Here is a 16,967-nt window from a genome sequence, read left to right on the forward strand (position 1 = left end):
GTTGAAAGAAGTTTCGTTGGGGCGCATGGCCGGTCCTTTTGTCGAGCCTCCGGTTGGGGATTTGGTTGTATCCCCCTTGGGAATCGTGCCGAAACGGGAGCCAAATAAATTCCGTTTGATTCACCATTTGTCGTTTCCCAGGGGAGCATCGGTTAATGAGGGGATTGATCATGATTTATGCTCGGTGGTGTACACGTCATTTGATAGAGCGGTGGCGTTGGTGCGAGAGGCGGGACAAGGGGCGTTGCTGGCAAAAACAGACATTGAGGCGGCTTTTCGTTTGCTGCCTGTACATCCAGAAAGCCAACGGTTGTTTGGTTGCTTCTGGAACGGGGGGTTTTACGTCGACAGGTGTCTTCCAATGGGGTGTTCTCTTTCATGCGCATACTTTGAGGCGTTTAGTAGTTTCGTGGAATGGGTGACGAAGGGTGTAGCGGGGGTGGACTCGTTGATACACTATCTGGATGACTTTTTGTGTGTTGGCCCTGGCGGTTCTGCGGTGTGTGGTAACCTATTGTATTGCTTGCAGAAGGTTGCGGGGGATTTCGGGATTCCGTTGGCACCGGAAAAAACTGAGGGCCCAGTTTCCACCATCTGTTTTTTAGGGATCGCGATTGATTCAGTCGCTATGGAGTGCAGGCTGCCTGAGGATAAATTACGTCCATTGAGGCAGGAGGTGAGGCGGGCCTGCCAACTGAAAAAGATTACGTTGCGCGAACTCCAGTCGCTGCTGGGGAAGTTGAACTTTGCCTGTAGGATTATGCCAATGGGCAGGATTTTTAGTAGGCGCTTGGCGGCAGCGACGGCGGGTATCAGGGCTTCCCATCATTTTGTGAGGCTTGGTGGGGAACACAAGGCAGACCTGCAGGTATGGGATGAGTTCCTTGGGCAGTATAATGGTAGATCGTTGTGGATGTCCCCGGTGCAAGAAATGAGTGACGTGGAGTTGTTTACGGATGCGGCAGGGTCCGGGGGTTTTGGCGCGTATGCGGGGGGTCAATGGTGTGCGGGGAGCTGGCCGGACAGCTGGGTGAGCAGTGGGCTGACACGAAATCTGGCCCTGCTCGAGCTGTTTCCCATCGTGGTTGCAGCGACCATTTGGGGGGACAGGCTCAGGGATAAAAAGGTTCGTTTTCATTGTGATAACATGGGAGTGGTGTTAGCAATTAACAACTTATCGGCATCATCTCCACCGGTGGTTCAGGTGCTGCGTCATCTAGTGTTGTTGTGCTTGTCGTTGAACGCATGGGTGGTGGCGGTGCATGTGCCAGGGGTGTCCAACTGTATTGCTGATGCTCTTTCTCGCTCACAGTGGGATCGCTTTCGTCAATTGGCACCGGGAGCGGATGCGTCCGGCTTGGCGTGCCCGGAACATCTCTGGGAGCTGGTTTCGGTCCCGTGGAAGGGTTGATTGAGCGGTCGCTGGCTAAGGCGACTTGGAACGCTTATGCGGCTTGTTGGCAGCAATGGGAGGAGTGGGTAAGAGTATTGGGCAACGTACGTACGGAGCAAGACAGGTTGGTGGCATTGTTGTATTGGTTGGGTGATGCTTGGGAGGCGGGGTTTTCGCTGGCTAAGGTATATCGTTTCGTGGCAGGTCTGGCGTTCGGTCTCAAATTACGGGGTTTCCATGATGTATCCAAGCATTTTCTAGTGAAGCAGGCGTTGAAAGGATTGCGGAGAGGCAGGGCGGAAGCGGATCAGAGGCGACCGGTGTCTTTTGCCCTCCTTGGTTCACTGGGCGCATCGCTGGGGGCGGTTTGCAAGTCACCTTATGAGGTAGAGTTGTTTAGGTTGGCCTTTTCCCTTGCGTTTTTTGGGGCGCTCCGAATAGGGGAGTTGGTCTCTCCTAGTAAGGCTAAGGCTGGGGGGTTGCGACAGGCGGATGTTGGTCTCTATCGGGATAGACTTGAGTTGTTGGTGCGGCGGTCTAAGACTGATCAGTTGGGTCGCGGTAAGCGGATAGTGTTGTTTGCTCTCCCTGGTTCAATGATGTGTCCGGTCGCTTGCATGGGTGCGTTCAGGCCGGGGGGAGGGGTGCCGGAGGCGCCATTGCTCCGTCATGAGAATGGCGCGTTTTTGTCTAAGTATCAATTTGATGCAATATTCAAAAAATGCTTGGCTGTGGTCGGGGTGGGGGACGGGTGCTACTCGTCTCACTCGTTCAGAATTGGCGCGGCTACGGAAGCTGGGCGTTGGGGATTGGATGATGAGGGCGTGCGACGGATTGGCCGCTGGGAGTCCAATAGGTTTAGGTCTTACGTGCGCCCTCATTTGTTATAATTTGTATGTTGTTTCTGATGATATGTGAGTTTCTTGGCCTTTCTTTCAGATCATCGCCCATGTTTGGTCTGGCTGTTAGGACATTCTTTTGTGCACTGGGGGGCACTGCGGGCGGATGTGCGCCCTGATGGCCGCCAGCTTCGCATTCCGCGTCAGGATGCGGTGTTACATTGGTTGGGATTTCGAGGTATGTTATGGAGCCGGGTATTGGCCGAGTTTCAAACATATGCTCGCCTGGATAGAGTCCCGGAAGTTTTGGTGTTACATGTTGGGGGGAATGATCTAGGGGTACGCCCCTTTCGTGAGCTAGTGCGGGATATAAAACATGATTTGCTGTGTTTGTGGGCGTCTCATCCGTCCTTGATGATTGTTTGGTCGGACATAGTTCCGAGGAAGGCTTGGCGCCTGGCACGGTCGGTGGAAAGGGTCAACAAGGCCCGCATTAAGGTGAATCGGGCGGTGTCACGATTCGTTGCTAAGAATGGGGGCATTTGTGTTCGTCACAGTGATCTGGAGTCCGGGGTTGGGAACTATTGGCGTAGTGATGGGGTGCATTTGACCGAGGTTGGAATTGATCTGTGGAGCTTGGCCTTAGCAGAAGGAATTGAGAGGGCGGTGGTGGTGTGGAGGAACTCACAGGCTTAAGGTAGTCAAGGCCTGTTTCGCTGTGGCGGGGGGAGTCCTTGAGGTTGGTCAGTACAAAATGGTGGGGGGGTCGTATCGGGGGTATGCGTCCCCCAAAACGGTTCATTTGAAGACTTCATAGGGTGTTACCCCTTTGAAGTGGTCTTCTGGTGGAAAGTATATCATTTGAAGACTTCATCGGGTGTTATCCCTTTGAAGTGGTCTTCTGGTGGTTGGAGCCATCTGCAGAGGTGAGCGGTGCTTCCGAGCTGGTTTACGGCTGGAGGTAAAGAGTTTGGTGGTGGTTTGCAGATGGCTAATTTAAAAAGGAAAAAGATTCGGTTTTAAAATGGCTTCAAGGACTTCCCCTGCTCTGTTAAAGTATTAAAATATGTTTATGGTTAATTCTGATTCTGACCCATGTTGGGTCATGTGAATTGGAAGTGGAGTTATCCGAATGTTTCGGATTAAATTGCATTTAAATAATGTAAATAAATAAACGGCTGCTGTGGCCAATTTCATATCCAACCTCGGTTGTCACGTGTCGTTATTGGGAGATGGGCAGGAAAAAGGGGAACACGTTCATTAGGTAAAACATGGCATGACTCTACTTAGGCCAGTCAAGAAGAGGCTGGACGGCAGCACGGAGGGCTTAAGGGGAAGCCTCCATGACTGCCATAGGAGGGAAGAGAACCAATAGGGGATGAGGTAGTTGGGAGAGGGGAGGGGACGGGGGGGAGTTGTCTGTTCTTCCCGCTGTTTCGGCATTGAGCCGGAAGCAGCGGGAGGAACAACAGGTAGTTAGCTGAGCTCCCACCCTCCCGCCCTTAAGTAGGGGTTGGCCTGGGGATCGGGGTGTTATGTTTTGTTATTGATTTATGCTGTATAATTTCATAACTTGTGTTTCTCATTTTCTTTTGAGCAGGTTCGGATGTCATGGCAGCTGGCGGGGGGAGTCCTTGAGGTTGGTCAGTACAAAATGGTGGGGGGGTCGCATCGGGGGTATGCGTCCCCCAAAACGGTTCATTTGAAGACTTCATAGGGTGTTACCCCTTTGAAGTGGTCTTCTGGTGGAAAGTATATCATTTGAAGACTTCATCGGGTGTTATCCCTTTGAAGTGGTCTTCTGGTGGTTGGAGCCATCTGCAGAGGTGAGCGGTGCTTCCGAGCTGGTTTACGGCTGGAGGTAAAGAGTTTGGTGGTGGTTTGCAGATGGCTAATTTAAAAAGGAAAAAGATTCGGTTTTAAAATGGCTTCAAGGACTTCCCCTGCTCTGTTAAAGTATTAAAATATGTTTATGGTTAATTCTGATTCTGACCCATGTTGGGTCATGTGAATTGGAAGTGGAGTTATCCGAATGTTTCGGATTAAATTGCATTTAAATAATGTAAATAAATAAACGGCTGCTGTGGCCAATTTCATATCCAACCTCGGTTGTCACGTGTCGTTATTGGGAGATGGGCAGGAAAAAGGGGAACACGTTCATTAGGTAAAACATGGCATGACTCTACTTAGGCCAGTCAAGAAGAGGCTGGACGGCAGCACGGAGGGCTTAAGGGGAAGCCTCCATGACTGCCATAGGAGGGAAGAGAACCAATAGGGGATGAGGTAGTTGGGAGAGGGGAGGGGACGGGGGGGAGTTGTCTGTTCTTCCCGCTGTTTCGGCATTGAGCCGGAAGCAGCGGGAGGAACAACAGGTAGTTAGCTGAGCTCCCACCCTCCCGCCCTTAAGTAGGGGTTGGCCTGGGGATCGGGGTGTTATGTTTTGTTATTGATTTATGCTGTATAATTTCATAACTTGTGTTTCTCATTTTCTTTTGAGCAGGTTCGGATGTCATGGCAGCTGGCGGGGGGAGTCCTTGAGGTTGGTCAGTACAAAATGGTGGGGGGGTCGCATCGGGGGTATGCGTCCCCCAAAACGGTTCATTTGAAGACTTCATAGGGTGTTACCCCTTTGAAGTGGTCTTCTGGTGGAAAGTATATCATTTGAAGACTTCATCGGGTGTTATCCCTTTGAAGTGGTCTTCTGGTGGTTGGAGCCATCTGCAGAGGTGAGCGGTGCTTCCGAGCTGGTTTACGGCTGGAGGTAAAGAGTTTGGTGGTGGTTTGCAGATGGCTAATTTAAAAAGGAAAAAGATTCGGTTTTAAAATGGCTTCAAGGACTTCCCCTGCTCTGTTAAAGTATTAAAATATGTTTATGGTTAATTCTGATTCTGACCCATGTTGGGTCATGTGAATTGGAAGTGGAGTTATCCGAATGTTTCGGATTAAATTGCATTTAAATAATGTAAATAAATAAACGGCTGCTGTGGCCAATTTCATATCCAACCTCGGTTGTCACGTGTCGTTATTGGGAGATGGGCAGGAAAAAGGGGAACACGTTCATTAGGTAAAACATGGCATGACTCTACTTAGGCCAGTCATGTTAATTCTGCCCAAAATTTTGTATATCTTCAGAACCGTCCCTATTCGTCTACCAGCTTCCTTTTTTAATAAAATACAGAAAATGTTAAACAACTTCATTTGGAAACCGGGCAAACCTAGAATTGCCTCTTCAATCCTTAACAGAGATAAAAAGTTTGGCGGTTTAAGTTTGCCTAACATTTCAGACTATTATTACGCAACTCAAGTATCGTTATTAAGGAATTGGTGGATTGGGGATGTGTCTCAACATTGGATACACAGAGACCTTTTTAGCTCCGGGTCAAAATCTGAGGGCTTTATTGATAGCGGCTCTGACTACAATAGCTTTACCAGCCCGTCTTCCCTATTTTTTGTCTACTCCTCTGTTTTACTGGAAAAAATTTCACTCTGGTAGCGAATCTTCCCAAATTTCTTAGCAGCATGTAACGCCTATTGAGATATTTCACATTGCTCTTCTAGACATGAAACTGGACTCTTGGAAAGAGAGAGGTATAGTATACTTAACGGATCTATTGGATGGCGGGAAGTTAGTCCCGTATTCGGAACTGACCCATAAATATGGTATTTCACGTAGAGATTTTTTATAAGTACTTACGAATTAGACATTTCTTACCTACTATGGATCTGAGCGTACTTTTAGCCAATGCGGACGTATTCCGAATATGGCCAGCTCCATCAGATACCCCGGTCCGCCTTAAACCCCTTTATTCTGTAATTGGCTCTAAATCCTCGTTTGTTAAAACCTCCCCCCTCCTTGCTTGGGAGAGGGACCTAGGCCAGACCTTCGCTGTATCCCAATAGACATACTCCTTGAAATTCCTTGTTTCTACTTTTAAATGTGTATCTCATTATGAAGCCGCTATCAAAACAGCCCTCAGATGGTATTATACACCCGATAAATTGAGCCGTATGTACCCGGGTTCTTCTGATCTTTGCTGGAGGGGTTGTGGGCACAGAGGTACTCTCATACATATAATATGGTCTTGCCCTTGTCTTGCTCCTCTATGGTCATCGATCTTTCAACTGCTTTCCGGGTTGTGCAATAGGATCATTCCGCTATCACCATCTTTAGCACTTCTTTTTCTCTGAATAAATGAGGTACCTATAGAAAATAGGGTACTTGTGGCACATATCCTTTTGGCTACTAAATTAGGGATAACTAGGTATTGGAAGAGTGTGAACCTTCCCTCTGTTGGGGAAATATATGACATGCTAAATACTACATGTGCTTACGAAAAAATGATGGCATATAAAGATCACAAATACCCGCAGTATGTAGAGACCTGGAAGAATTGGCATCTTTTTTCTCAAAATTGTATATCCCCATAATACATGTTTGAAACCGATATATTTAAACCTGAAACTCTCTATTTTTGGTTTTCTGTACATATTCTTTTGCCTATTTTCAGGGCCTTTTTGTGTGTGTTGACCACATGCAACATGATTTTATGTATTTTCTCACTCCACATGGTTAGTACTTTGTATAAATGTGTGGGTGCTTAGAATGATTCTGAGTTGCCAATTTACGACACTAGGCTAGTTCTATGTACTAAGTATATTATGTGCTATAATGCGTTTTTGTACAACCGTGTGTTTGTGGTTATTGTGTTATTGTATTATATTTGTTATCTTGAAAAAATTTTCAATAAAAATTATTGATGGTAAAAAAAAAAAAAAAGTTTCTTGACACTTTGTATTTAATGCGGTAAAAGTCAAGATAAAAATCTTCACGGCTTTTTTATTCTCAATAAAATGTTTCATGAGGGATGTGTGGGTTTTTTATTTCAATAAAATATTTTTTCTATGTCCTTGGATTTTTTTTAAACTTTATTACTACCGCCTTAGCAATGGCTGCTGGCTGATTGACAATGTCCATTACTAAGGTGAGGCTTAGTGTTAGCCGGTGAAAAGGCTAAGCCCCATTCTTACCCCGGTACCCACCGCCACCAGGGGTACCAGGAACAGCCGGGTATGATCCAGTGCCCGACCATCTGTAGTGACGATTGGGTACCGGAACGGCCGCAGGCTGGTATTACTAGGCTGGGAATGGCCAAAAACAGTGGCCCTTCTCACCCTGGTAATGTTAACCTGCTGCTGCTATGTTGTATCTGGCTAGTTATGAAAATCGGGGGGCCACAATGTTTATTCCATTTAAAAAAACAAAAAATGACGTGGGGTCCTTCCCATTTTTGAAAACCAGCCAGATACAATACAGCAGCAGCCGCCTAGCATTACCAGGGTGGGAAGTGCCACTGTTTTTGGCCTTTTCCAGCCTAATAATACCAGCCTGAGGCCGCCCCAGTGTTCGACCATCGCTACAGATGTTCGGATACTGGATCGTACCCGGCTCTTCCCGGTATCTCTGGTGGCGGTGAGTACCAGGGTAATAATAGGGGTTAGTGTATCTGCATCGGCTAACACTAAGCCCTGCATTAGTAATGGACGCTGTCAATCAGCCACCGGCCATTTATAAGGTGGTAGTAATGAAGTTTAAAAGAAAATACAAAGACATAGAAAAAATATGTTTCATTGAAACAAAAAACAAACAAACAACACAACACTCATTAACCATTTTATTGAAAATAAAAAAAGCCCTCATCGAAGTAGCCCTCGAATCCGACGTAGTCCAACAACCAAATATGTAAAAAACTACAATCATACAAAAAACCCATTAGTAACACAGGTGGTAGTCTTAGATACAGGGCCCATGTGTGATACTGTCTGTTAGACCATGTATCTAAGCCTACCACAAGGCAGGCTTAGATACAGGACCCTATCAGACAGTAATCTTATACTGTACAAGATTACTGTCTTCTGGGGCCCTGTATCTAAGCCTACAATGTGGCAGGCATAGATACACATCCCATCAGACAGTATCATACATGGCCATATATCTGAACCTACTATGTGGTAGGCTTAGATACAGGGCATATGTGTGATACGGTCTGTTGGACCCTGTATCTAAGCCTACCACATGTTAGGCTTAGATACAGGGCCCCAGCAGACAGTAATCTTATACAGTATAAGATTACTGTCTGCTGGAGTCTTGTATCTAAGCCTGCCTTGTGGTAAGCTTAGATACATGGTCCAACAGACAGTATTACACATGGGCCCTGTATCTAAGCCCATGTGTGATGCTGTCTGTTGGACCCTGTATCTAAGCTTATTACAAGGCAGGCTTAGATACAGGACCCCAGCAGGCAATAATGATGTTACATTTACCCAGCTCGGTGCAGCGGATGTCCCGACACCATCCAGTATAGTGGTATTACTATAGTAACAGGGGCCAGTTTACTTTATTACATAAACCCCGCCTCATCAATTCCTTCCTGGGGTTAAGGTATGGCTATCTTCAAAGAACATCTGCTTGAAAATCCCCTCCTATGAATTTGCTCCCAGGTTCCTCGGTCCATTTGAGGTCTTGCAACAAATCAACCCTGTGTCATATAAACTACCATTGAACCCTACGCTCTCTCCTGAAGCCTGTAGTCCTCAACCGTTACAGCAAGTCTTCTGATTCTTCTACATCACATAGGAGTGTGGCTGATGTTTTTGAGGTCAAGGAAATCCAGGATCTCAAGAAGTTGGAAAGGAGGACCTTTTATCTTGTGGACTGGAAAGGGTTTGGTCCTGAAGAGAGATCTTGGGAATCCGAAGAGAACATTGAAGCCGCTGCGCTCATCAAAAAATTAATCTTACGCTCTGGACCTAAGAAGAGAGGTGTAAGGGGGGGGGGGGATTGTAGCCCCGGCGACCGCAGGTCTTACTTACCCCAGCGGCCACCAGCTTACCTGTGCTCTGCGTCGGAGTTTCTCTCCTCAGGGATAACAGCACGCTCTTCTCTCTCCCACTTCCCCTGTCTATGCTAGTAGGGTGCGCGTGCTCATCTCCGTTCTTAAAGGGCCAGCGCATGCACCAGGAATATTGCTCCCAGCCTATCCCACCACACCCTGGACTTTTTAAGGAACTCTGCCCATTTTGTCAGTGACTGAGCAATGTTAGTGCTAACCCAGAGTTAGTCTGCGAATGTTCAGTTTCCAATTCCCTGAAACCTATGTCTGTGACTATCCAGTATCCGTGTCCAGTCCTGTATTTTGTGTCCTGTGTCTGTGCCAAGCACTGTATCCATGTCCAGTGTTTATGATGACCCCAGTGTCCGTGACGACCCCAGTATCCGTGATGACTCCTGTGTCCGTGACGACTCCTGTGTCTGTGACGACACCTGTGTCCGTGACCAGTGTCCGTGATGACTCCAGTGTTTGTGACGACCCCAGGGTCCGTGACGACCCTAGTGTCCGTGCCCAGTGTCCGTGACAAGTCCAGTGTCCGTGACAAGTCCAATGTCTGTGACCAGTTCACCCCGAGAATCCAGCACAAGCAAGCTTCTGATAATCCAGAACAAACCAGCTTCCGATAATCTGGCACAAGCCAGCTTCCAATAATCGGGCACAAACCAGATTCCGATAATCTGGCACAAAACAGCTTTCGATAATCCGGTACAAACCAGTTTCCAGTAATTCGGGACTAGCCTGCCATCAAGGTAACATTGACCAGTGATTGTTATATGCTTGCCTGGCCAGCAGCTACTTCATTACACGGAGTAGCCCACTGGGTCCACATTCCACGTGGATTTTACACTATGATTACAAAATTGTTCACAGGCCTGGAAAATCCAGCTGACTACACTTCAAGACATCCGACAAACGTAGATCACAGTAATATCAACTGAAGAGCACATCCATTTTGTTACAAGTTATTCGGTAGTAAAGATACTTTCAGCTGATCGGTTTGTGACAGCAACCTCAATGACAAGAAACTCTGTGCCTTAGTGCAAATTATCTAGCGTGGAAAAGGGCAAGCGATTCAGAGAGCAAAATTTCCAGATATTGAAACAAACATTAAGGAGTCAAAATAATTCTCAAGTGTGAGATTGGATCTGCCAGTCACTGACGAGCACCTCATCTTTTGAGGAAGCAAGTTAGTTGTTTCTAAGGCAGTGCGTAAACCAGTAATACAGATTGCTCATGAAGGCCATCTGGGTAATGCTGGAACCGTAACTTGGATCAGCTAGTGGAAGACATGATAAGACATTGCACAACATGCCAGCTGTTCACCCCTTCAACAAAACCTCAGCCCTTACAAATGTCTCCTCTACCTATAGCTGTCTGCGAGAAAGTAGCCTTTGAATTATATGGTCCACTGCCTAATGGGCATTCTGGTGACAATTGATGAATATTCAAGAAACCCTGCAATTGCATTCATCACTTCAACCTCAGCTTCTAGTGTCATACCAGAGTTGGAAAACATTTTCTCAACGTTTGGCACTCTGCCTGTAATGAATGCCTGCTAGATCATGCCGCAGGCATGACCTAGCAGATGCCTGTCCGTTTTAAACAAAAAGTAAAAAAAAAAGTTTAATAAAGTTAATAAAAAAAATGTGAAAAAAATAAAAAACCCACTTTTCCCCCTTACAAACTGCTTTACTATTAAAAAACCAAAATAAAATTAAAAAGTTGCACATATTTGGTATCGCCGCGTCCGTAACTACCCCGACTATAAAGCTATTACATTACTTAACCCGCACGGTGAACGCCGTAAAAAAATTTAAAAAAAAACGACGGAAAAATTGCTGCTTTCTGTGAATCCTGACTTTAAAAAAATGTGATTAAAAAGTGATCAAAAAGTCGCATCTACTTCAAAATGGTACCAATAAAAACTACAAGTCTTCCCGCAAAAAAAAAGCCCTCATACAACTGAATCGGTGAAAAAATAAAAACGTTACAGCTCTTCAAATATGGAGACACAAAAACAAATCATTTTGAAAAAAAAGCGTTTTTACTGTGTAAAAGTAGTAAAACATACAAAAACTATACAAATTTGGTATCGTTGCAATCGTAACAACCCGCTGAATAAACTTATTGTGTTATTTATACTACACGGTAAACGGTGTAGATTTAGGACGCAAAAAAGAGTGGCGAAATGTCAGATTTTTTTATATTCCCCCCCCCAAAAAAGTTAATAAAAGTTAATCAATAAATAATATGTACAACAAAATGGTGATATTAGAAAATACAACTTGTCCCGCAAAAAACAAGACCTTATACAGCTATGTCGACGCAAAAATAAAAAAGTTATAGCTCTTGGAATGCGAAGATGGAAAAACATAAAAAATAGCCTGGTCATTAAGGTCTAAAACAGGCTGGTCATTAAGGGGTTAATGGACATGCATTTGCACAATTTTCTGAATATCTTGGGTTTACCCACAGGAAAATTACACCTTGATGGCCACAAGCAAATGGAATCGTGGGAAGATTCATGCACACTTTAGGAAAGAGTTAAAGCAGCTCATTTGGAGCACATTCCACTGAAAGAAGAGTTATCCAAATTGCTACGCAACTACCGAAGTACGCCTCATTCATTAACAAATACTGCTCCTGCCCAGCTACTGTTCAACAGAACACCCGGTATGCGTATTCCTGATGTGAGTTCTCATGCACTACTAGTCGAGTCCACTGTATGACCAACAGAACCAAACAACAAGGAGAAAATTAACCAGTATGCAGACAAGAGACGACATTTCCAGCCATTATTTATACAGGCAAAACAATAAGACATGTCCAGTGAATGAGATAGCCAAAGAATACTATGTAACAGCCAAGAAAGAAAATATGTTTACAGCTGAACAACCTGGACAATCTATAACCAGGAATGCCCCACACTTCAAAGCACTACCAACAGAAAATGGTTTTGAACCCTTTGTCTGATGGAGCCATTACTGAGAGTGGTGGTTCTCAACAGGAAGTAACTCGCCCTTCAGAAAATAGTTTTTCAAGATGCTATTCAGTAAGAGAAAAAGAGCTCCATCAAGACTAATTGAGTAGCCATCAAAGTCATTCTAGGGATCCTGACTGCGGATTATAAGACTATCGATGATTGTGATATTTTGATGTTTTTTTTTCCATGTGTTCTCTAACCAATGTTTTTTTGTTAAAAAAATGTAAAAAAAAAATAAAGGTGGTGAATTGACTATATACTAAGCATCCCTGGCTCTTTAAGAAGAGAGCACATGGGGCAGCGTACAGGAAGAGGAGTTGTGGCTTACTGTGGTTTACTGTAAACTGAGAGATGATGGATGAATATTGAGATGTGTGAGCTGGAATTAACAAAGTTGCTGTTAAAGAGGCTCTGTCACCAGATTTTGCAGCCCCTATCTGCTATTGCAGCAGATAGGCGCTGCAATGTAGATTACAGTAACGTTTTTATTTTTAAAAAACGAGCATTTTTGGCCAAGTTATGACCATTTTCGTATTTATGCAAATGAGGCTTGCAAAAGTACAACTGGGCGTGTTGAAAAGTAAAAGTACAACTGGGCGTGTATTATGTGCGTACATCGGGGCGTGTTTACTACTTTTACTAGCTGGGCGTTGTGTATAGAAGTATCATCCACTTCTCTTCACAACGCCCAGCTTCTGGCAGTGCAGACACAGCCGTGTTCTCGAGAGATCACGCTGTGTCGTCACTCACAGGTTCTGCATCGTGTCAGACGAGCGGGGACACATCGGCACCAGAGGCTACAGATGATTCTGCAGCAGCATCGGCGTTTGCAGGTAAGTCGATGTAGCTACTTACCTGCAAACTCTGATGCTGCTGCAGAATCAACTGTAGCCTCTGGTGCCGACACGATGCAGGACCTGTGAGTGACGTCACAGATCTGCACTGCCAGAAGCTGGGCGTTCTGAAGAGAAGTGGATGATACTTCTCATCAGAACGGCCAGCTAGTAAAAGAAGTAAACACGCCCAGATGTAAGACACATAATACACGCCCAGTTGTACTTTTACTGTAAACACGCCCAGTTGTACTTTTGCAAGCCTCATTTGCATAAATACGAAAATGGTCATAACTTGGCCAAAAATGCTCGTTTTTTAAAAATAAAAACGTTACTGTAATCTACATTGCAGCGCCGATCTGCTGCAATAGCAGATAGGGGTTGCAAAATCTGGTGACAGAGCCTCTTTAAATCTTACCTCTAAGGGCTTATTTAGACGAACGTATAATAGGTCCGTGCAACGCGCGTGATTTTCACGCGCCTAGCACGGACCTATGTTAATCTATGGGGCCGTGCACACAGTCCGTGATTTTCACGCAGCATGTGTCCGCTGCGTGAAACGCATGACATGTCCTATATTTGTGCGTTTCTCGCGCATCACGCACCCATTGAAGTCAATGGGTGCGTGAAAATCACGCGCAGCACACGGAAGTACTTCCGTGTGACGCGCGTGATTTGCGCAAGAGCAGTAAAAATATGAATGAAAACAGAAAAGCACCACGTGCTTTTCTGTTTACAAACATACAGAGTGTCATAATGATGGTGGCTGCGCGAAAATCACGCAGCCACGCATCATATGGTGATGACACACGGAGCTGTTAAGTGCCTCTTGCGCGCGCAAAACGCCGCATTTTTTGCACGCGCAAAACGCACACGCTCGTGTAAATCCAGCCTAAGTGCCTACCTTTCATGGAGATATTACACACCCCTTGAAGAGGGAGAATGGCTGATGATCTCAGATACAAATAGGATAATTTTGGGGGATATTTCTCACAGTTTGGATTGCAATGTGAGACAGAATAGCAATGAAGGAGGATATTGAAGGCTATGGACAACTTTGAGTTGATTTGTTCATAAATCAGTCATGCAGCTGGTCCAGGAGAGGTGAGAAATAGGCTAGAGAACAAGCCATCAGTCTAACAGATTTTACTGTAAACAGCATTCTGCAGGCCGCTATGTACAGTACTAGAATACATGTAGGCTGCAGAGGTCACACGGAGCACAATTTTTTTCTTTTCTTTATCAACAATTTTATTAGAATATAAAACAGCGCATATAAAACATCTCACGAAATTTCAAAAGTTTGCACGCAGTGCAATAAATTCAAGCTGTAGAAAATGTTACAGAGACATAAGAATAAAGTTTCAGGGACATTAAGCCCTCTAACATTAAAGGTACAGACTTTCAACTGTGCCATCTCCACTGCACTCAGAATAATCAAGCCAATAATATGCACTAAAGCAGCGAAGAAAAACACAAGACGAACAAGGAAGGGAAACCACGACAGCAAAGACAAACAAACGGGCGAAATGATCACCCACTCCCTGATCTAATCAAGGAGAAACAATCCAATATACACCGGATACAACCAGTGTGTCCCTAAGAGGAGAAGTGTCAGGACAATGTCTAGCCAGCGCCCCACACCCCCCAACCCAGCAATAATATGAAACATAGCTGAATAAAGATATAAAAAATAAAAAAGGAAAATAAACCCAGATATTTGGGATTATATCCAAAGATAAATGACAAATGGCATATGGCATGGTCAGGAACGTAGAGAAACCCCAACAAAGAACCACCCTAAATACATTCATTGTCAGCATAAATGTACATACAGGCAAACAAAAATAAAGTAAATCTGAAGTAAAGTGAATCTTGAAGTAAATCTTATAGCCCATCGGTAGCAATCGGCCACCAGCAAGTGGCCAACCTGTTATCCAGAAGTATCCACCTAGCACAAAGGAAAAGAAACAGACGGCATTCTCTACATATGAACATAGCAGACAACAGCCTCATATGGTTGATGCAAAAAATAAAGTCCAACAGCAGACCGCAGAGGAGACATCAGGAAAAATCTGAAAAGTTGTTTTTTTGAACTTTTAATATTTTATTCTTTTTAAACTCCATGACGACATGTGAGATCGCTGGGGATCTGACCGCTGGGACCCCCAGCGATAAGGAGAACAGGGGACCGAAAGTCGCCCAAAGCGCTACATGAGAAGCCTGGACTTCCCGGTCCTGTGTCCGGCTTATCTGTTCCGCAGCTCCATAGAGATCAATGGAGAGCCTTTTGCGCATGAGCAGAAGAATCCTATTGATCTCTATGAAGCTGCCGGACACAGAACGCGGAAGTCAAAACTTCTTATGCAGCGCTCTTGGTGACTTTCGATCCCCGTTCTCTTTATCGATCACACATGTATCCCCTAAAAAACTCCATACACCTGCAGTGTATGGAGCGGGCTCAGCGCATGAGCCCGCTCCACACATGATCCCCCCCCCTGCTCCATGATGTGCTGACACGTCATGGGTCGGGAAGGGGTTAAGTAATGAAGCGGTCATAGCGATGCTGGGTCCCTTGACTGCGGACTATAAGACGCAGGGACTTTTTAGCAAGATTAATTCTTACTAAAAACTGCGTCTTATAGTTCGAAAAATACGGTATTTGTCCAAGAGATATATACTTTATTATTCCATAAATATGGATACCCCCCAGAAAAACCGAACAAATGTACATACAAAATTTAAAACATACTTAAAATAGTAGCTTTAAGACCAGAGAGAGCATGTGATATGACTCAATCCCAACTCCCCCTAATAAAATCCACAGTTTATACAATGATATTGTGATGGCGGTATATACACACAATAATCAGAGACATAGGATGACCTCAATTACCTGTAGCTGGCATGATGGCTGTCAGTGGTCTCAGAGAAAAACGCCTCGACGCGCGTTTCGCACCCTTCATCAGGAGAGACAAAGTGTAGTGGACATGGGTTTTAAATACTAATCCTGTGTGTCAGTGACCAATGGCACATAGCGGTTCACAAAGCTGGCCCGCGTGTGCCTTCCACATCATGAGCGTCGGTACAATGGGAGACAATCTCCATCATATACACTTCCCCCAAACTCTCACAGCTTCCGGCACAACGTATGCGCATGCGCACATCACCAGTATGTGTCAAGATAGTTTCAACACAGGTACGAGAAATACTGAATCTAATAATTGTTTATAATGTTTCAAAGTGATTTCAAGAGCTCCCGACAGCCATCAGTCCAAGTAACAGCGGAATTACAACAAAACGACAAAACTACTTTGTAAATATACGTACATTATATATATATATATATATATATATATATATATATATATATATGCATAAATATACTTGCATTAAAGTACTAACCTCACACATTAGTTAAATATGTGGATATTAATAATACTCAGAACATGTAGATATCATAAGTGCTCCAAATATATAATTATGTACACATATTATTATACATATATATACGCACCTCCTATACCTAATCTATGCTGCAATTTAAAAAAAAAAAAAAAGGTTTTTTCTTACCTTACATGCTACACGATGAGGGCAGAATTTTCCAAAACCTAGAGGGGGCTGAATTCTTCTCAGAAGAGTAACAACATCTAAATGCTTGATTCGTCCCCTTAGTGAAGGATTGGAAAGAAAGTCATTACATTTTGGAATATCTCACTTGCATATCCCTCTCCGAATTATTAGTGAACGATTGAAAAAAAAATTAAAAAAATGTCTGAATATTAAATTCAGCTCTAACATTGTACTTTAACCCCTTAAGTACCAGTCTATTTTGGGATTTCAGGACCGAGGTAGTTTTTTAGTTTTTGCATCGTTGCATTTCAATAACCATGACTTTTTATTTAATTTTTCTGTCGACTTTTTCTGCAAAAGTACTAAAACATAAAAAAAAACTATATAAATTAGATATCACAGTATTCATACTGACCCCCATAATAAAGTTAGCGTATTATTAATACTATATGCTAA

The 16,967-nt window shown here is 44.3% G+C and overlaps 1 protein-coding gene across 1 annotated transcript in view; it reads right to left on the minus strand.

Moving 5' to 3' along the window:
• CACNA1S (calcium voltage-gated channel subunit alpha1 S) overlaps positions 1–16,967 on the minus strand; it is a 960,893-nt gene that overhangs the window by 198,710 nt on the left and 745,216 nt on the right. Inside the window, exon 38 of the mRNA XM_075853532.1 lies at positions 16,512–16,608. Within this exon, the coding sequence (XP_075709647.1) occupies positions 16,512–16,608 (97 nt within the window). The remainder of the gene's footprint in view (positions 1–16,511; positions 16,609–16,967) is intronic.

The sequence above is a fragment of the Rhinoderma darwinii genome, chromosome 2, assembly GCF_050947455.1.
Source record: "Rhinoderma darwinii isolate aRhiDar2 chromosome 2, aRhiDar2.hap1, whole genome shotgun sequence".
Classification (NCBI taxonomy): Eukaryota; Metazoa; Chordata; class Amphibia; order Anura; family Rhinodermatidae; genus Rhinoderma; species Rhinoderma darwinii.